Genomic DNA, 21,666 nt, shown 5'->3' on the forward strand with positions numbered 1-21,666 from the left:
AGGATTTCCACAGTGGTGGAGACTCAGAGCCAATGTTTATTGCAGCAGATGGGAGGCAGTGTAGAGGCCCCAAGTGTCCTGGGAGAGGAGCAGGAGTCAAGCATCTGATGTGAAAGAAGTCTCACTGCCATAGGCAAGAGGCAAAGGGAGATGACCACATCTGATGAGTGGTTTAGAGGGGTCAGCATGCAGGCTGCTCCCTGCACATCGGGGTCTGAGAGCAAAGGCTCAGAGGAGCTGGGTGGGTCCAGCTCCCTGGAAGCCTGCTGCTGCCTCGCCCTTCACCAGTTCTTGGAGAGTGGAGTTTTGTTTCTTTCTTGAGCCCAGCTATTGGTATCAGAGTGTCACACCTACCTCTGGAGCTGGGCAGATACAGCTGTAGCTTTTTGATGCATTTCAGCTGTCAAGATGAGACACGAGGTTAAAATTACAAACTCTGACTTAAAAGTGATAATGGCTGGACTCTGATCTATGGAACTGTGCCAACCAGTGAAATCTTTGGATGTGACTCACCCTTGCAAGGGTAGAAAGCCACCATGTCTGACAGCTGGAGAACTCAGTTGGGCTGTGTTGATTATGAGCATTTTATAAGTAATGAGAAGTTACAATCCCAGACCACACCCAGCAGAAGCATACTCTGGAATGTTTACGTGGTTTAGGTTTGATGCTTTATGCACAGCAGTCGTGATCTGGAGTGCTTCTCCTCTGGAGAGCTGGAGGGTGAACACCCTTGGCCTCTCCGATACCCATTTCCTTTGGTATTTTATGCAGTGCTTTGTAATTTTGGGTGAAGGGGAGTGTCTTTCTTGAAGGTGATGGAGGTGATTGTCTTCTTTTTTAGGAAGAAGACTTTCTTAGGAAAGAAGAGGTTTAAGATAATGTGGAGGGGAAAGAGATTCCAGTGATCTAGTGAAGTTTTTGTTTAATGTGTAGTTGCTTGTTGCACTGAGTTATGTGTACTACTAGGTATTAAGTCAGCTTTTCTTGAATCAGCAAATCATTTCTGGTATTGGATATTTCATGCGAGTATCAGCCTCTTGAGGAAACAGCCAAGGCACCAGACTGGGGGCCAAGCTCTGGGTGGTGTGTTTTGAGTAGCCACCACAGAAGAGAGGCCCCCATTTCAGGCAGTACTTCCAGTTGAGCTGTCTCCTTTTCTTCTCAAAAAGTAGAACCCTCTCTAGCCCAGGGAACACAAAAACAGAGCAGTGGTGACCTGCCAGTCACTGGCCACCTTTCTGATGGGCCACCAAGGAAGATTTGCACTTTGCTAGAGCTGTTCCTGGATGTCACCCTACTCCACTGCCCCACACTCAGGCTTTTCTCACCTACCAGGGAGGTAAACAGGATGGGAGGAAGCAGCCCCCTTTTTGCTTTGACTTGAGGGTTCTTCAGCTAGGTCTGGCAGCCCGATTTTAAATACAAGGATCAAGGGCTGTGTCATCTGCTCCTGCGTGCTCTTCTCACCAGAGGGTTTGTGCTCAAGGCTGTGTCCCACCCCAAAAGAGCTGAGCCAGCCCAGCTCCAGAGCACTGCATTTGGGCTGTCTGTTGTCTGCTGACCTAAATTGAGCCCGAGCAAAGAGAGCAAGCAGCTGCCCCACCACTGTTGCTCTGTTTTTAGTGTGGATCCAGCCTCTCTAATCCCCTCGGATTTTGTATCTACCAAAACAGCTTGGGCCCATCAGTAAATTGCAGTGGCATATGGTCCAGGTTTATGAGTAATCTGGCACACGCTTAAGGCAAGGAGGACGTCATCCTTCAGCAAATACAGAAAATATTGTGGGGGTATTTTTTTTATGACTATATTTAATATAGTTGATGAGAAAGCTGTGAGAAATGTTTACCTTTTAAACCAGTCCTATTTAAACTTCAGCTGCTGGTTGAAGCAGCTACGGAATGGGAAACAAATGTAAATAAAAGGGGAGTCCCATTGTCCTGCAACCGTTTTGTTGCTTAAAACTGATCCCGTGGGTGCATTTGGAGCTAGAGGAGAAGGCAGTCAGCTGGTGCCACCATTTACCCTGCACAAAACATCTGGATGAGGGAAGTACCCAGCGGCACATCAGCCACTTTAAAGTCCTCCATTCAGGTGAAGAAGTTTCTCTAGGTGTGGTATGTGCTGGAGGGCACAGCCTCATCCGTAGGACAGAGAAGGAAAAGGCTGTTTGGGCTGTTTTGCGAGAAAAAAGCCTGATCTTGGACAGCTTGGTGGGCCTGACCGTGTTAGGTGATGGCAGCAAGTGTCCCAGCTCAGTTTCCAGCTGTTCTCAAGGGCATTGAAAAGACACCACTCAGTGGGAATTTATTCACTGTTCGCTTTTTCTGGGCAACTCATATTAAAGATTTCTAGGTCCTGGTTAGCTAAACCTCTGTTACAGCCTGGTATTGGTAGGAAGATGGGCACTGTGAGTGGTTTCAGCTGCTGGTAACCAGGGGGACCACAGTTCCAGCAGGGCTGGAGGTGACCATGGGTTCAGGTGATGTTCCCCCAGGAGACATCTGCCCCTCTCTGAGCCCTGCATCAAAACTAGGGCATCTCTGGGGGAGTGGGGAGAACAGGAGAGTTGAAGTGGCTTTGTTAGGTAAAAGGCTGCAACAGCATCGTGCAAGCTTTACCCTGGCACTTATTTTATCTCTCTGGGTCTTAGCAGTGACACTGCTTTTCCCTTCAGTTGGGATACAGAGCTCTACTGCTTCTTCTTCTCCCCTTTTGCTCTGGATCCCCGTTCTGCACCGGGCTTCACCTTCCTTGTACTCCTCCCAACATTCATCTCTCCTCAGTGTGTTGTAGAGCCCAGCCACAGGAAACCCCACGCTTGCCAGCCCTTCCTGTGTTACCAGCCTGCCCACACTCTGTAATATTGGGCAACAGAAAATGTTTTCTTCAGCTGCACAGATGAGGCCTGTAGCTGCCACATCCAAGGCGTAAGTCATCTCCAGGGCAAGGGTTCATGTGTCCTTTCCTGTGACCTGGTCACGACATGGGGAGTGGAGAGGAGAGCCTGGCTGGCTGGGAGCTCCTGCTCCTCTGCCCTCCCCTCGGCAGAGCAGGGCTCAGGCTCTCCCAGAGCAGAACCACCCATCACCAGGTGCCTCTGGCCTGGTGTCTGTGGGGGCTGCTCCCCGTGGAGGGTGCTCAAAGGGATGGTCAGTGTCAAGTGCTGAATTGTGCAGCATGGTGCAGGGAAAGTGAGGAGCAGCTCTGAGCTGCATGGTTAGCTCTCTTCTGCCACTGCTGGCTTTCCTCTGGAAGCACCCGAAACTTCAAGGGGCTTTTCCCTCTCTAGTCGAACCAAAGAAAGGGTTGAACCTTTCTGCAGGGGTTTGAAGTGATGGGTTCACTTCAGAGAGTTTACTGTTCTTAGCAAAGAAATTAGATCTCAAGGACTAAAACTGTTACTAAGTGCTCAGGCCAAAGTGTGTTCACTTTCTTAGGTTCACCTGTTAACACATAATAACAGAACTTCACCTATTTGTCTTCTTTTAAGAAAAAAGAAATTTTTCATGTAAAATAAACAAAATGTTTTGAGAAGACATTTTTATGCACCAGAAGAAGCAGAAGTGGTTTATTGCTCTTTCTGGAGAGTGCGTTTAACCTCAGTAATTATAAGCTCTGAAAGCAAAGTCCAGCCACCAAGGAAAAGAGTTCCAGTTGACTTACCAGGCTGGATTGGACACAGACGTTATGTTGAATGGTACCACCTTGTAAAATTAAAACAAGGGAACTTTTGGTGGTTATCAGATGTCCTGTTCAGAGGAAATTACTTGAAATAGCAAAGGCAGTCCATCAGCTGGTTTGATTTAGCTACAGATGCAGAAATGTCAGTGTCTAGTTCCGAGAAGTCCTGCAGCCCATATGTTAGTAGCTTTAGAGAGAATTACCATACCATACAGCTTGGTTTGGAGGAACCTCAGAAGTTTATAGTGAACTTTCTGTAGTGACTGCAGAATTTGCTGGCACATAGAGGTCTCATGGTGAAGGTTTCTCTGGGCGTTGCAGATCCCAGCAAGGACAGATGGGACAGCCACATTCAGTCACTCAGCACACGGGCTGGTCACTTGGCAGCACAAGGAAACAGTGTAGTGGCATTTTAGTGACTGGGTTACTCCATGCACATCAGTATTTTCCATGCTGGTGTTGGGGATAATCAAACCTTGTGTGCCAGGGTAAAAAAAACAAGCTTTGTGTGGACTTGGAAGCCTTGTGCAGCTTGTTCCCATACCCTGCATGATGATGCTCCAGGGGCATGGCTGCCTGATTCTCTGGGAAGTACCAGGGAGAACCTGTAGCTACCACATCCTTCTTAAAAACTGATAATGGCAATCAAAAATATTTCCCAGGAATTGCAATGACCCTTGTGTGCCACCAGTCCCCATGCTCACCTCCCCTGTGTGCTAGCTGAGGAGATGCCAGGGGGTGCAGAGGACAGTGTACACAAATCCCCAGCAATCTGTTCTACAGGGCTGATAACTACAAAGTGCAGAGACTTTGATAGTTTTACTTAAACAAGAGCAAGTACATTGTTAGCAAGGCTGGCAGGGCCATGTGTGCAGAGCTGATGGCTCTTATGGAGATGACATGGAAGATGTTGGTGTTGCAGAAGGGAAGGAGAATTTGAGTGTCAGCTGAGGGCCTGAGTGCTCAACAGTGGCCCAAGCGGTATCTGCCCCTCCTTGCTCTGTGGTTTGTGAAGACATTCCAGTTTCTCCTAGGAAATTCTCCATTCTGTCAGACCCTTGCTTTCCAGCTCTGGTAACAGAGCCTCAGGCAGCTCTTAAATAGCTTAAACCTTGGGTTTTTGAAACTTGAAACAGTGCCTTTGGGATTGTATTTGTTCAAAACTTTCGTATCTTGGTGGCTCAGATATTTAGCTCTTTGCTGCAATGTTTGAAGTAATATACTGTGTAGTTTAAAAGAAATTTTGCTTTTAAAGTGGAAACTGATTTTTTTAAGGCTGGGGATTGTGGTTGGTTTGTTTGTTTGTTTGTTTCACATAATCCAATTCTGCATGCTGGAAATTAAAATACCTCATTTAAAGGGTGGGATTGAGCCCATGTGATACAGGCTCCTGTCTCTGAGTTCAGGGCATCCCCAAGCTGCTAGCTGTGTCCTGAGAGAGTATGCAAGGAAAATGTATGTGCTGGCAGTGTGACATAGCCCTGTCTCTTTATGCTTCTTCTGCAGTGTGTCACCGTGGCAGGAAGCTGGACTAGATGGGTGTTTGCCCTGAACCTTTACAGCTTTGCACTGGTGGTTTGGGGTCGTAATAACAACCAGTGTGTAAAACATGGAGGGTGTGAGAGCTGATGGAGCAGTCCCTAAGCTTATTCTCCTCCTGCCAGGGCACTTGTCATCTCTCTCCACCTTTTTTGACTCAGCAGACAGCAATATATCTTGTTACAGAGCATTTGGGGAAAGTAGGTTAGTCACGTCTTCCTGGCACAAATGTACACAGGATCTCATTATCAAGCATAATGGGGATATCTATCAACACTCAGCAGTGGAGAGCTGTGAGGGGCTGGCAGGGGCACTGTCTCTGCAGCAGACTCGTGGCATGGGGAAGGTGCTCTGATGTATCCTTGCTGCAGTTTTGTTTCTAAAGAGGGACCAGTTCCTGAGGTTTATTAGCTGTGCTGGTGACAAGGAACAGATGGGAGTATGCCTTTTTGTACCACACTGCTAGCTCCTTAATGGCCTTTTCCAGCTGACCAAGAGACCTCATTCCAATTCAGCCCTTCTGTGGGAAGTGGGCTGAAGAACCAGCCTCAGGTCAGGGGTGCAGCATCCCAATGGATGCACTCTCCACTGTGGGACCATCCATCCCTTCCAGTTCTTCCATGCCTGAAGAAAGTCACTGGAGCTCCAAGCAAGGAGCCTAAGTTTTCTGTAGTTCCTAGAAAGCCAAGGGCATCTGCTCTCAGTTCTTATTTTAAGTGTGTGTTGACAGGATCTTCACATGCTCTGTTGCTTTGCTGCTGATTCCATGTGTGCTTGGGTTGCTCAGGGACACAGCCCCACCTCGCCCCACTGGGGTACTCAACACTTGCTATCACTGATAGCAAAATTACCGAGACAGTTTTCACCAATTAAAACTCTGCAGATGATGAAACTGTTGTCTCTTTTGAGGTAAGGAAACCAGTCAGCTCAAGAGATCAAATTTATTTGAGTTGCCACACAGCGGTGCTTGAGATCATAGAATCACCACAGAAAGTGAGGGGTTGGAAGGGACCTCGAAAGATCATCTGACCCCCTGCCAGAGCAAGGTCACCTATAGCAGGTCACACAGAACACATCCAGGTGGGCTTTGAATGTCTCCAGAGAAGGAGACTCCACAAGCTCCCTGGGTAGCCTGGGCCAGGGCTTTGTCACCCTCACAGTGAAAAAAATTCTTCCTAATATTTATACAGAACCACCTATGCTCCTGTTTATAACCGTTGGCTCTTGTCCTATTGTCAGTCAGCCCTGAGAAAAATTTGACTCATGGCACTTGCCCCTTACATATATGTAAACATTGATGAGGTCACCCCTCATTCTTCTCTTCTCCAAGTTGAAATGTATGAGATACTGTGGTCAGTCCTCCTTTTTTAGTCCTGGTGAAATTGTGGTCATTCATTCAATCCAATTGTCAGTCATTCATTCTCTGGGGCCTTTCTTGTAGGAGATGGAGTTTAAGAGCCCGGAGATGTTGGTTATATTAAACACAGTGTTAGGGAATATTATCCCATGCTCTAGACAAAGTTTTCTTCAGTGAAGCAAACTCATGATAATGGGAAAATAGTTGATAGGGAAGAATGGATATGGGGAAGAAAGGGGAGAGGGAAGTGTTACTTACTCTTGTCTCTTGTGACATAAGCAGAGCTGGTAAAAATAGTCCCATGTGGTTTAGTTCATCCTGCTGATAGTGTTCCTGGTCAGCACCTGCTGGGCAGCCTTCCAGATGGCTCTTGATGGAAAGCCATGTCCCGATGTGGTGGTGGGATGTGGCACCTCGATGTGGCCAAGTTTACAAAGGTCTTTGTGTCCCCAGGGAATCAGCGCCAAGGAAGGGGGGGCAGTCATGGCATGTAGAGAAGTCAGAGCCAGAGACAGCAGCAGATGCTGCAGTTTGTGTACAACCTCTGCAAGGCTGGGGAGCAGAGGTAAGGAGAGGTTCCTCTGCCAGAGAGAGAGGGTTTTGGGGTTAGCATAGGGCAGGTCACACCCTGCTGAAGAAATTGGTCTCTCCTGCTGTAAGAGGATTAGGGATGTGGGAGGGTTATGCTGACTTGCTTGGCAGAAGGGGTGGGAAGCCTGTCCCTTGAGGGAGGTTCTGCTGTGGTCCAGACCACCAGCAGCAGGGTGCTGTGACAGGCACGGGGACCCAGAGCCTCTCCCCAGCTTCACGGGGGACCTGCTGAGGCAGAGGTGTTGGGAAACACAACTGGGACCAAAACAGAAGGAAACAGAATTAATCAGCAAAGGAGTTGAACAGGAATTGTCATCACTCAAAACAAATGGGGGTATGCCCTTGTTCTCTGGGCCACAGGAGCTCTTAAGCACCTGGGTTGGCTCTTCAGCAAGATGATTTAGAATTAAAAAATCGGGCGGAGGGGGGGGGGGGGGGGGCTGTTTAACAGGGAGGCTATGGGTATGTGCGGCTTGTTTAAGGAAAAGTGTGTCTCTAGGGCTGATTTAGGTACCTGCAGATCACTGTGGAACCCCAGAATTCAGTGTTCCCTCCCTTGTGCTGTCATTTTCCACACCGTGTTGTTATCTGGAGAACGCAAGGAGAAGTCATTATTTGGAGCCCCTGAGAGGCTGCCTCTGCCAGCCCCAGCCCTGTGTTGCACAATCACAGCCGCCCGCAGCTGAGCCTCGGCTTTGTTCCTTCCCTTCTGTGCTCCTGCCTTTCACTAGAGCACCCCGGGCTGTGCCAATACTCAGAGCATGCCCGAGTCACAGGGACGTGTGGCAATCCTCACCAGCTAAGGCACTGCAGCCCTGGCCAGCACCAAGGCAAGATCAGCCCCTGGCCTGGGCCTGCAGTCACCCTGCTCAGCTGCAGCCCCTGCATCACATTTTGGTCAGTGCAACAGGATCGTTTGCACCCTGAAAGCTGTCGAGCTCATAGGCAGTTGTTTTCAAGTCTCTTGGCTCTGGTTTGGCTGTGGGCTGGTGTCAGCAATAAAGTCCCATTTATTTCCAAGCTGCAGTGTTAAGCTTTGGTGGAAAGCCTTTGAAAATCCTATCTGAGCTCCATGAAAGGAGGCAGAAGAATAGCATTGCCATAGGTGCAGGGAGGGAGGCAGGTTTTTCCAGCCTGAAGTCACCTCAGAAATCCACTTTCACTCTCTCTGTAGAGCTTGGGTTGGGATGGCACCAGTCCAGGATGTAACCAATGGAAGATGTATATGATGGGGTGTTTTCTCCTTCCCCTTGGAAAACCATGTTGACTAGGAAAGTAAAACAGGGAGTCCATGTGCTCCCCATGTGCTCAACAAGTGACTTATCTTGTGGTGTGGCTGCCTGCCACGTGTAAAGGCATGAACCCTGTAGCTGTGCAGGAGCACACAGCCTTCTCACCCCACAGGTACAGTGGTGGGAGCTGTACAGCTCCTGAGAGCAGCTGGAGGGTGTAAACAGCTTCCTGAAGCTGTGGTGACTTCACCTGGGAGAGCCTCTTTGTTCCTTTGATGTGCCCAGAGTGAACACAGGGAATTCCAAAAGAGTGTGGGAGTTTGAGTAGTACTAGCCTTAAAGATGCTTGTACCAGTGCATAAAAAAAGATTCTCTTTTTTCAGACTGGTGTGTCTTGGCCTGTGCCTATTGCCCTTGGTGTTCTGTTTTTATCTTGCAACTCGGTGACTCAGAATTTGTATTTGTGCACATGGGAAAAGCATCCTGCTGCTTCTGCAGGACACACATGCTGGATCTCTGAGAGATGAAGGGGTTAAACTGCTTTCAAATTGGCCTATTCATGCTAATAAAGTACCTTGGACCTGGTCCAGTAGGCAGACACCTGGGTATTACTCGAGCATCTGACACCCCTAGAGAACCAGAGCCTTGATGAGCTTCATACACTCACAGAAATCTTGGAAAAGAAAGGAGCCTTTCCATAGAAAATGAATTTTCAGGGCCAGCTGAAGGACATGATGTTCAAGATCATTGCTTTAAAATAATTTCAGCTGCTGTTAATGTGAAGCAAAGAAGAAAAGAAAACCCAAGACAGTGAGAGGATAATTAATTCTGAGTTTGAACTGCAATTTGAAAGGGCTATATTGTGAAGTGACCCTTTACCAACTTATATCTGAACTGGCTCTTCTCATAAAACCCTTTTACAGATGAAATGTAGTGTTGTTTTACTTTTATACCATATGTTTGTTCTCCCCTAATATTATGGAGTGACCTTCAATTCAGAGGTTTCCCAGCAGAGCCAGGGGTGGTGAGGTATGCTGCAGCCCCAGTGCAGGGCACACTCCTGCAGCAGCACAGCTCTCTCCAGAGCCCACCCAGCTCCCCTGGGCAGCTGGCTGGCTCCTCGCAGGTGGCCCTCCCTCCCTCCCTCCCTCCCTCCAGTAACCTTAACATGCACATTCCCCAGGATGTGTTTTGCAGACCAGGTTTCTGACTGTTCAGTCATCCCTTCGGGGAGCCACAGTGTCCCCACTCCCCCTGGTCTACCCCATTAAAGCTTCTCCTCTCCCAAGTGACCTTGTTTCAGTAGGTAACACTCTCTGTCTCCAACCTCGTGTGCCTCTTGTGTCTCCTCCATTTCTAGTACATTTTGAGCTAAATTTCTCCAGAACCTTAGAGATGCTGTTTATGAGGAGATGTTCCAGTGACTAAAGCCTGTACAGAATGTGATGCTTATTACTGGGCAATTCCACTGTAATTTGAAAAATGTATTTTGCTGGCCTGCTTACTTTTTCTCAGCTTACAGGGAAACCAAATAAAAAGCATCAAGGCTAGAGCTCTAATGAGATTCACATTTTGGACATCATATTAGTACAATAATGCATTTCACACTGTTGTTCCCTAATTTGCCTAATCAAATAAAAGGAGATCAAGCATTACATAGCCCAGCCTCCCCATTCCAACCAGGTAACACTGAACCCATCAGTTTTGCAGTTCAATTAATTTTCCCTACACAGGTTGGCTAAAGCACATAATTTAATCAGTGTTTTTCAGTTCTATCAATAGGAACAATATATTCTGGGTGTTGACAATACCCTGAGCAGCTGTCCTGAGTACTGAGGAATTGCTGAGTGCACAGGTAGCAGGCAGAGGTTTTTGGAAGGAGAGAAGGCTGCTGCGTGAAATGCTGTGGTGCTGGTTCAGGTTCTTGGCTGCAACATTGGGCAGCCTGGGAAATGAAATGCTTTGTGTAGCACTGGAGGCAGAGCAGATGGGGCTCCTGTGCTGTCTGGAGATGACCCAGGGCTGTGAGGGAGGTGGCTGGTGCTCAGCCTGATGGACAGGGCCCATGTGATGGTACATGGATTCCCAGATCTTCAGGAAACACTGAAACAAGGGATTTGGCCAGGGAAGAATCTCTCCATGGCTGGTTCTAGTCTTGTTAGTAAAACCCAGAAATAGACAATAAATGTTCTTTGGGTACATCCATTTCTCTACACATCTCTTAGAAGAAGTATGGTGACAGGGAAGGGTTTTAATCTTTCCTCCCAGTTAGAGCAGAAGGCTATGCTTTGGGGTGCTGCCAGGCTGGGGCTGCTGGTGCCCTCCCTCAGCAAGTCTTCAGCCAGCATCATTTGGGGTAGACAAAGGTGTGTACCATGGTCAGGAGAGTCAAGCTTCAGTGAGTGTGCAGGGAATGTGAGACAAAATGAGCATCATCCAAGGTGCAACAGTCCATCTGAAGACTTTGTTACAACCTGGTTCTTTTCTCTTTCTTACCCTGCCGAGGGTACCATCCTCTGGAGTGTCCTAAGCACGCTGCAGGCAACTGAATGCTTTCTGGTGTACTGCTTGATCCACTACACAGTAAAAAGCTGTTCTGCATATATAAATTCTGTGCTTAAATCTGGCATCCCTCTCTTGACTATAGAGCAAAACTGAGAACTTCAAAATAAGTTACAGAGTTGTTAATATTGCAAATACGTTTCTCCCATGACATACTGAGAATCTAGCAGGAGAATCGGAGACTACATTTTTTTAAAGGAAAACCACCTAATGCTTTGGGTTTGAGGCTTTGCCATAATTCATAGTGATCTAGGAACAGCATTTCAGTTCTTGTGACATAATAAAGTAATAAAAATCAGAGTAAAAAACAAAACCCAAAAACAAGCAAACAAAACAAAGTATTAAAAATGCTTTAGTTCTGTTTCCCAGGAGATTTGTTCCTGGGTTTCTCTCTGCCATAGAGAACTTAAAATTGTTTCTATGCAGGTGGGATTTTTGCCTCAAAAAGGTGTGTTCTTTCCAAGTCACATCCAGGAGATGTTTGAATAGTTTGTTTTAACCAGCTGGGGCAGCCTCATAAACCAAGTTCACAAGAGATCCATGTGTGGTGGCACAGCACCTGCCAGGTGCCTGCATAAGCAGGGAGAGGTGAGGAGCTGCCTGGCTCCTGGGGCTTGGAGGTGACTGCTGGGGCTCCTTGTTGTCAGATACACTTTCTTTGTCCATTATACAGGACTTGAGTAACGTGCAAACCTGTGCTGAAATAGGCATTGGAGACCTGATCTGTAAGGCAGGCAGGGCTGCTCCCACCAACACTTGTACTTAACTGTTGCTTGGGTAAGGACTTGGGATCAACATGGGGTCCAGGGAGCTCCATAGAAGGCAGCAGCTGCCACTATAGGAAACCAGCTGAGAGCAACCCTATGGATTCCTGTTTGGGAAAATAAGGTCATTTACAAAATAAGGCAGAACAAGCAATTGGAAAAAAATAAGTGTGAATTAAATAGTATGACTTTGGTGCAAACATGTAGATCAACTGTTTGCTTTTCCATAGGATGCACAGCCATCCTTTGTTACACGGTAAGAATTGTTGCAAGTTTACTGCCAAAAAATTAAAAAATCATGGGGTATAGGCAGTTTCTTGTATCCAAAGTTCCTCATTATATTAAAAAAATTATTGCAGCAGAGGATTTACAAGTGCATCACAGGACCCACTTGTACTGTTAAACAGATGGCACCTACACAAGACCCAAAAATATATAACAATTTTAATTGAGCCAATGCAAAACAGATTTGTGAAATAAAATAGTACATGCCAGGTCTAATAAGGCTCTTACTAGAAATTTTGACACTAAGTAATTTTGCAGCAGCACAAGAGGTATTTAGAAGATGTTCATTAGCAAATGCACCATTTCCTTCACTTTCCTACTGTAATCTCTGAAGTTCCTGATCAGCATGTTTCTGCCTGCTCTAAGTTTTCCCTTGGTGCATTTTGTCAGCCAGCCTTTGATATTTGAGCCTTGCTATTGTAATGTATAATTTTCAAATCTGTCTCTTCGGGCTGGATCCTTATCTCTTTGCTAAAGACAAGCACAAAACCTCTCCACCCCCTTTCTCAGTCCAAAAGGGAACATTTCTCCCCTGTAGTGCCTGAGCCTGGCCCTGGCAGCAGATGACCTTGTTATTTCTGTCCATTCTGCTCATCGTGTCAGGCTGAAAAATTTGACATGGGAGAAACATTTAACCTTTCTGTGTCACCCACCACCAAGCAAGCCCTGATTGGGAAAAAGAAAAGCTCTATGCTAGCTGCTGCCTCACCTCCCTTTTCCCAGCTCCATGCGGTACCTCCCAGGAGATGCTCCAGGCCTCTGGACTCTTCCCAGAAAAGTTAGAAAAAAGTCACTGGTGTGTCTGGTACAACTGCTGAGAGGGAGGCATGCGCTATCCATCCCAGGGCACCTGGCAGTTCCTGAGGGATGGCCAGTGTTGGGCACAGGCAGGAGGGCTCAGGGTCAGGCCCTGCCTCCCAGTGCTGCAAGTTTTAGTTTCCAAAATTCTCCTCTTGGGATTGAGAAGTTCCAGCAAGCTAAAATTTAAAGACAGATGGTGACAGCACCTTCACTGCTTCCCAACGAGCTAGAAAAAAGAAAACTGTTCTGCAGCAGACCAATGTTATTTTAGTCACGAGGTAACACTCAGTAACCGCAGGGTAAAATGTGTATTTTTTCCACCTGGAGAAAACCTAATTAGTAGCCCTCGGTTTCTTCATCCTTCCCTGCAGCCTAAATTGTGACAAATAAAAGAATTCTCCCACAGCTGGAAAGGAGTATTTTGTCTGAAATGGCAGGACGCAAGGTTCCCCAGTCCCTTTCCACATGCAGGGAGGGAAAGCAAAAGGTAAAACCTACCCTGCTTGTGGCTTTCACCTTTTTTTTTTTTTTTTTTCCTTGAGTATGTCAACATGATTTGAATTGTTAGGACATGCTTAAAAGTGAAAACAATGAACAGTGCCGTCTTATGTCACCACAGATTTTGAAGCAGCTTGTTGAGAGCCTATCCAGCTCACAGGGGAAGGATGTAAACATGACTTGCATGAGGTGCCTGTTACCAAGAGGGTTAAAAGCTAATGTTATCTTTTGCCTTTGAAAAAAAGCCAACCCAGGAGTTGGGGGTCAGCCCACAATGTGGGGAGTGTTGCTGCCTTAATCTGATGACATGAAGTATGTAAAACACAGTTAGGATGTCACAGTAAGGACGATTAGATGAGATGTGCAGTGTGCATTGATACTGGCCAGGCTCTCGTGCACCTGCATCCTGGATCTCAAGAACATTCTTATCCCTTTCACCTTAGATCAGCCTGACCCGTCTCCTTTGGTTTAAGCCCAGCAGATTAATGCTTGATGAAAGCTCTAGTTCCTGTTAAATTAAGCAACTGAAAGGGAATGTTGACAAATTAATTTTTATTTCATATTAACTCTTCCCAATTGATTTCTAAAATTCTTGAAATGTGTAAATTATACCAGCCTTGTTACGTGTAGGATATCCTATTGTCCAGCCCAGTGTTTCCTGTCCCTATAAATGCTGTGATGTCTTGGTCATAGCAGGAGCTCCTCAAGGGCTGACTGGTGCTATTTCTATGCACTTCGTACAGTGCCCTTGAGGAAAAAAAAAAACACTTTTCACCCATGTGCTTTTTTCATTGGTGACACTCTTATTTGTGGAGAGGCATATGTTCTTTTTCTGTGTGTGACCAAGTAAAAGGAGTATCAAAAAATCTCTTAAGGATTGAGATCACTGCAGATTGCTGTTTATGTCTCATGCAGACCTGGTTTTGTTTACCCAGCTTGCCTGCAAACAGTATTTGCAAGCAGACAGGATTAGCAGGGAATCGAGTGTAAAGGCAGGGAAACCAACTTTATTTTCCTAATGCTGCAGGGGGTTTCTGCTCAGATGTACTGCACCTGAAACTGTTTTCAAGGTAGCTGGTAGCATCTGGGTGAGAAGCCATTCACATTTCCTGTCCCCTGGAATTATACTGACTTCCCCTAATTCTTTTGCCTACTGTTGTACATCCCTAGGACATGGTCAGCACATGTTCTAAGGTGCGTGTAAGGTGGGAGCAAGGTACGCACCCTTTACAGAGCTCTGAGTGAGGCAGAACTTGTAGTAGCAAATGAACGCTCAGTAGGCACGTGCAGGTGAGTGAAATAACACCACTCAGGAAAAAATGGTAAACCTGGGAAGGGTCACACCACCCAGCTCTGGGGTTGCTGTGTCATATGTATTGTGAGGATCTTTTTTGATGTAGAAATAATATTCTCAAGAGCGGGCATCTCATTGAAGAACTAATTCAGACTGTGGGACTTACACATACTTTTAAGTAGAACAGTTTCTGGATCACTCCTGTGTGCTCCTTTAGTTTTTCCAGAGACTGTTACTTTTCTCACACAGGCTAAAATAGATTGCAGGGACAGACCCAAGGTTTGAAACCATGCAGGGAACCTGCTCTATCAAACCTTCCAGTCGTGTTTTTCTTGGGGAGCTCCTGTGCCGAGGAAATCTTACTTTGTGTCATTTTGAATCAATGGATTTAAAGTATTATTACCCTATGCCTCTTGCCCCCCAAATTATTTGTGACAGATATTCCACACTGAGTGATAATGAAACTCTTAGAATATTATCTTCAGCTAAATGGAAAGTGTAATGTACTGTAATACCATGCCAATTAGAAGGGAAAATCAGTGTAGATACCTGAAATACGTTTTTCCTTGGTATCAGCCACTCTGTGAAAAGTTGCATGTTCCACAGTTTTTAATGAGTATGGATAGACAGCTGCAGAGGACAAAAGATTATTAGTGGATTTCTGTTTCTGTGGCTCTGTTTGTTACAAATAACTCCTTGAGAGGTATCAGATATATGTGAGGGGAAAAAGCCTCTTCATCTGCACGTTTCGCTTTATACAACGTGCTGCTCAAAATGCAAGCTGACAATTCCAGCAGTCTCTCCAAAGAAGTGTTATGTTTATAGCAAAGATGGAGGGAAAAGAGGCAAAATGGAGCAGAGTTAAAATTTACTTCAGTGTCCGAGGAGATCAGTGCTTCTGTCTGTACCACCTCAGTACCTTGAGGAGCAGCAAGAACCTTGCCTGTGAGCAGACCTACCTGTTTTGGTTCTCCATCTCAGGCTGAGCTGGAGAGTATGAAGAGGTTAATCAGTGCCTTGAAATAAGCCACAGACTTACTGATGGTTGGGGTGTGTGGATAAAGATCAGGCTTTTGTACACAACTGGACTGAAGCATCCCCAAACAACAGCCAGTGGCATCAAAGCTATGATTACTGTGGGTTCAGATATGACAAGCTGTCTCTGTGAACACTTTATTTCTCTGTTGAGGTGACTGATGATACAGGCTGTACATGCCTGTGTCTGGCGGGTCCTCCAGAGTGGTGGAACAGTCTGAAGCTCTCCAGGAGGCTGTGGCAGGCTTCCTCAGCATGCCACATGGGGCTATGAGAAGGTGAGCTGGCTTTTGAAGATGCTCTTGAGGGTGACCCTATAGCTGGCACAATGAAAGTGTAAGTTGTAAAGAGGGGGGAGGAGAAAAATCGGTGAAACTTAGATAATAATTTTATTTATAGTCTAATGTGCACACATGGCCATTGATGATGAGGCTACCAGTGACATAAATAAACTCAAGCAAAAGATGTAAGCGAGTGGATATATGTAAAGGCTTCTTTGGGCGGTGCCACGAATTTGGACATCGACCAAGAGAATTATTTATGTCCCTTGCAATTTCAATGAAGAGCACAAAGGAGATAATTAGACCAGGATGCTTCGCATTGCTCTTTCCATCTTGTGCACACTCGTGCCCACCAAATGTGAAATGTTCGCCTTTTCCCCTCCAACGTGATGGTTGCTGAACTTATTTTTAGTGTCATTTGATAAGCCTCCCTGCTCGCAGAGAGACATCCCACTGACCCAGCCACTGGTCATTGTCTATACCAGTTCCCATCAAAGCGGGCGCGCGTTGTCAGGTTTCGACTCGAATATCCATTTTGCATCTGAAGTACAGTATCGAAAGTGACTGGATCATTTGAGCCTTTTTCTTCAGCTGCTCCCTCCTTCCTCCCCCACAGTGTTTCCGCTCACCCTAACATAATTTGGCATCGTCGACGTGACACGACACTGGTTTTTCTAAAAAATTATAATACATAGATTGTCAATGTTTTGTGAGGAGCAGCGCTCCTGTAAATTTAATTTCTAAATTGATGGAAGGAGGTCTTTTTCCACTGATGAATTCTAACCAATGCTTGGTGCCCCCTCGAAAACTGAGTAATGCACATACAGTAATAGGTCATTCAATGTCAAAAGGCATAAAAAAGATGAGCAAAATCTTCACAGGCTGCTGCTTGCTGTTGCCTTTAATTATATTAATTAAACTTTGAAATTCTCATGCAAAGAGAGTTGCTGGCTTGTGACGCTGAAGAGCCCTTGGAGATCTGGGTGGAAAAAAAACCCCTGAGATACCAGCTTAGTGGCTACTGCTTTTTTTTTTAATCTTAAAAAAAAATACATAAGCCTACTACTGCTAGGTATGTTTATAGATGATGATGTTTTATGCGCTACTGAACTCTGAATGCTGGAAAGGGGAAAAAAACACCAGCCACAGTGTCAAGGTCTTGAAGCATCAGTCGCTCAAACTCTGCCCAAGATCTCTGGTTACAGGCTGTCTTCCTGTGGAATAACGCTCTATTAATTTTCTTCCTGTCCTGGGTGCATAATGAAAGAAAGGTGTCTTCAAAAACTAAAGGGCAAAGTCTTGCTTGCTACCAATACCTCGAGGCACCCTGTCTACATTTTGTCATGCGTGTGCACTTTGCAGTGTTCGAGTGACAAGATTTCCAGTCAGAAGGTTCCCGTAAGGCACGATGCGATGGGAGACTCGCAAGGGGTTTGTGATCTGACATGGCTGAAAGGCACTCAGCTCTTGCGCTTGCTGAGCCTGGTGGGAATTTTTATCCCCTGCCTTTGGCTAGTAGTCCCTCTTAAAATAACACGTGCCAGCTCTGCAACTGAGAAACTTTGCATCTTCACTAAAAGCACATTACGTCCTGAGAATCTGTAGTCCTTAAAAACAAAACTAGAAAATAACAAAAATAGAAAAACATTGTCATCTTTGGTATATGTGTTCTCCCTTCTGTGTTCTACAAAAGCTTAGGCATGCGATCAGTGCTGCTCTTCTTGTCATGGCTGCCTATCTCAGAGCATCATCGTGCCGGGGCGAGCTGCGGGAGCTGGGCACAGCAGCGCTGGCTCCTGGGAGCAGGGAGCGCAGGAACCTGCTGAGTTCGGGCTGGGAGATCATCCAAGAAACGTGAGGAATTGCTCGGTTCTCTCTGGCAGGCTGAAGAGTGGCAATGTGGCTGTCTTGCCTCCTGGTATCCTCTTCTCCTCTTCTACTGAGACTGAACTCGGGTGAAGTTGATACATCGGCCCTGAGGGAGGGAAAAGAGAGAAGCTCTTATTGGTGGAGTGCTGAGTACAACCAAGATTTTCAAATGCTGAATGTTAGATGCTAAAAGGCAGCTGTGATTTAAATTCAGATGTTGGTGAGCATAACATGCTCAATGAAAAACCTTTTAAGAATTAATGGAAATTACTCAGAGTGAGGCATTGCATTTGACTTACAAATCCATGACATTAGGAAAGCAGCAGTGACACATAAGATGCATTTTGCACTCTCTGGTTTTCTGTGAGGGTAATTACAAATCCTCAGTAACTGTAGAGAGCAAACAAACATTTCTGAACATGGTAAAGGAAGATCTGGGTGAAGACACATACTCCCCATGGATCTCCCCCAAGCCGAGCCCTCACGCTGTGCAGCGCAGATAGATGTGACTGGTAGTTAGCAGAGCTGCTGCTGATTTGAAATCATGTTTTATTAGCAATAACCCAAGCTCTGCAGCTATAAAGTCTGTTCTTACATGGTCTAAAATCACTGTCTACCAAAAAGAAAAGTGGTTTCTCTTGGTGTCATACCTGAGTAAATACCCTTCTCCCATAAATGAGCCCATATTAATCTTGACATCATTTGATGTAGCTGCACAAATCATGATCAAATGCACTTGCACAAATCATGATCCCTCTTTCACTAATTTGGGATAAGCACTAAAAATTGCCAGTCTGCTCTCAGAGCTTACTGAAATGCCCAGACTCCAGATGGATCATGCATTGTTGCAGTGGGGTGTACTCTCACCAACCCAGCTCTCTGGGCACAGCAGTGGTACCCTTCTTTTCTGTGGTGGAACAACACAGCTTGCAGCTTATGGAGCTTTTCCTCAGGGCTTCTCCACCTAGAGAAAGTAATTCTCCAAACATGACATGGAAGAATGATATGGAAACATGGGTGGCATGATTAGTGAATGCAGAGCAGTGGGGTGTGTTTTGGGGTGAGGTTCTTCCTTAATAATGAATTCTTTCTGTTCACCTGGGCCCTGTGACAGTCCACAAGGAGCCACAGGTAACTGCTTGTCCAGGGACCAGGTCTGCACTGTCACCAGTGGCCAACTCTGGGCTGGGAGCAGATCTTCAGAGGTGTGGAGAGGAGCAGGTTTCACAGAGTTTAGAGAGACTTCACCAAAAAGTTTCCTCAAAAGGAGAAAACTGAGCATGTTTTCTTTTCTCTGTCTGCTTCAGTTCCTGCTCAAGAACTTAGAAGTTGCCTTGTCTATGAAGCAATTTATAACAGAGTTGTAAACGATGGCACCAAGTGACCTGAGCTAGCTTTGGGACAGGTAACTGTGCTGATGCTTGGAGTCCTTACTTCTTTTTAAAAATGCAGGGTTGGGGGAAAACTGTTGCTTTCTTCTTAAGCCTAGAAGATTATGGCGTTACAAAATGAAATCAGGAGTAAATTTCACATTCCTGTCATTTATTTATTTTGACCTAAACATTTTACTGGTTAATAGGGAGGGCAATTGCACACAGTGTCATTTGGCATTAGTCAAACAGGTTCCAGCTGGCACCTGCCCTTGACTGCACAAAAGAGGGTACTCCCTGCTCTGGCAGGGGGGGTGGGCTAGGTGATCTTTTGAGGTCCCTAACTTTCCAATCCCTAACTTTCTATAATTCTATGATTCTTTTCAAGGGATTTCTTTCCTAATGCTCTTGTAATGATTCTACTTCTCTCAACTGTATAATAAATACAAAATTGGTGAATAGGTACAGTAATTGTAGTAACTTCTAGCTGCTACCACCTCTATTACAAATTCAGAGAGATGTAGAGAGATTAATTGGGAGTGCAAATAAATTCCTTTGAAGGCAAAGTGTAATAGGCCTGGACATCTCTATGTGCCTTTCCATTTGCCTGGTTTGGGTTTTGTTGATCGTTTTGTTTTGTTTTAATTAACCATATCAAAATGAATTCTGTGATAGAAGCGAAGTATTTCTGGAGCATAAAATCCAGAAATGCTGTGCAACTCAAGCACTTCTGACAACAGAGCTAATGTTAAATTGACACTGACAGCAGGGATGTTTACGTGCAAGGTAATGCCACAATGGAAAAACAAGATGCTTCAAACCAGCAGAAAACAGGAGGAATTGCAGTAGTTCCTACCTGATGTAATTAATATTACAGTTCAGCCACCAATACAAAATTTCTGCTTTTGTTTATAGCTTTCTTGTTGTTCCTTTAAACTGGTTACCAGTGCATGAATTTGTATGAATATGGGGCATAATAATAATTTGTATGAATTATTTGACTATTACTCATTTTGTTGTTTGCGTTCAATTTGCTCTTAGGAGGTGTTAGTGGCTCAGTGCTTTACCTGAGGTCTGAAATAATCACCAGAAGCAAAATTAACTTCTGCTAGGCCTGACGGCATTCAGTCAGTGAGTGCAGCTGCTTTAAGAGGAGCCAGGTGTATCTTTAGCTCTTTTTAGTGGAATGCACAACAAATGTCATTAAAGGGGCAAAACTCCCAGGTTCCAGGGAAGGTGTTCTTGTGGCCCTGGATCTACAGTTGAAGAGCCACATATGGAAAACTGGGGAAAACTTCTACCTTCAGATCTTACCAAAGGCAGCATGGGTTTCCCTCTTTGCCTTCTGTGGAACCCCACCAGGTCCAGGTGATCTTTGAACAATGTAAGGGGGGAACTAAGGACGAAAGGGAACATAAACCTGTTCCAAAATAAATTTGGAAATTGAGATGCCTTAAAACCAAATGTAAGGGTGGTATCTACGGGATATGCATTCACTGGAATTAAGAAAAAGATGTTCTCTTCTAAACACATCTTCTCTACCAGCCTCTAGTAATGGTTAGAAGGTTTTTGGAAGACACTCCTGTGATACTTCTTATTTTCCTTTCTACTTGAGGGAGTCAATTCCACTCTGAACCTGCCCATAGGCACTGTGTCAGTGAGTGTATTTGATGTATGATCAGATCATGCTGTAGCTGGTGTGAATTTCTGTACTGGCAGCTTTGATTACCTCTTCTTACTTAATAAAACTGGAGGATGAGGGATTTCAAATGAAAACCCAGCCTCCCATATAAGAGGCCATTTTGGTGTACGGTGTGATGCTTGTGAAGGATGGAGCTGAAATCAGGATGTTGGAAAATACAGTGGAAGTGGTAATTAATGAGAAGGTCAGGCACACTGTGGTGTCATCAAGGGAACAGCAAATACTGCAGTCCAGCATCGCGGAGAACAGCTTTTACGTTTAGGTAACGGGATGTGACAAGGTGCCTGCTTTCACAATACCTACACATGAAATGCATTTAGAAGGAGCTTTCAAGCCAATGTAAAGAGCTTTGAGCTCTCACCATGCTTGAGATTTAAGTCTATTTTGCACAATTACCATACATGCCTTTCAGATTATTATTTCTTAGCAAAAATAGATGCATGTGTTCTTGGTGTGTTTGCCACAGTTGGCTTCCTGTACAGAATTCCTTCCCTAAAAATGCTGCCTTAGAGGGTTTTTCATTCCAGGGAGAGTGCTTCCAGACAGAGAGGGACAGGGGAGGTCCTTAAATGAGCAGTTCCCATCAACTGTGGGAAACCCAAGCTGTGTATGATGTAACCAATATCTTGTCTTTGTGCAAGCTGCTTTTGAGAGAAAGAAAATTGTCTAAGTTGTTCCTCTAAATGAATTTAAAACTTCCAATGTAGTGATACCTATTTCATCATTAAAGCCAGCTTTTTGAAACAGAGTATTAAACTTTTCTTGTGATTAATCTGGACTTTTTACAAAAAGGACTTTAATTAGG

At 45.4% G+C, this 21,666-nt stretch overlaps 1 protein-coding gene and 1 long non-coding RNA gene across 5 annotated transcripts in view; one reads left to right on the forward strand and one right to left on the reverse strand.

Moving 5' to 3' along the window:
* The window catches only part of LOC139796291 (uncharacterized), a 240,433-nt gene that overhangs the window by 180,901 nt on the left and 37,866 nt on the right, over positions 1-21,666 (forward strand). The gene's annotated exons all lie outside the window — the stretch shown is intronic.
* Positions 16,010-21,666, reverse strand: part of ANTXR2 (ANTXR cell adhesion molecule 2) — a 94,866-nt gene continuing 89,209 nt past the window's right edge. For all 4 annotated transcript variants that reach the window (XM_071744239.1, XM_071744236.1, XM_071744235.1 and 1 more), the window contains one exon: positions 16,010-17,895. In XM_071744239.1, the coding sequence (XP_071600340.1) occupies positions 17,857-17,895 (39 nt within the window). In that variant the 3' untranslated portion in view covers positions 16,010-17,856. The remainder of the gene's footprint in view (positions 17,896-21,666) is intronic.

The sequence above is a fragment of the Heliangelus exortis genome, chromosome 4, assembly GCF_036169615.1.
Source record: "Heliangelus exortis chromosome 4, bHelExo1.hap1, whole genome shotgun sequence".
NCBI classification, from domain to species: domain Eukaryota; kingdom Metazoa; phylum Chordata; class Aves; order Apodiformes; family Trochilidae; genus Heliangelus; species Heliangelus exortis.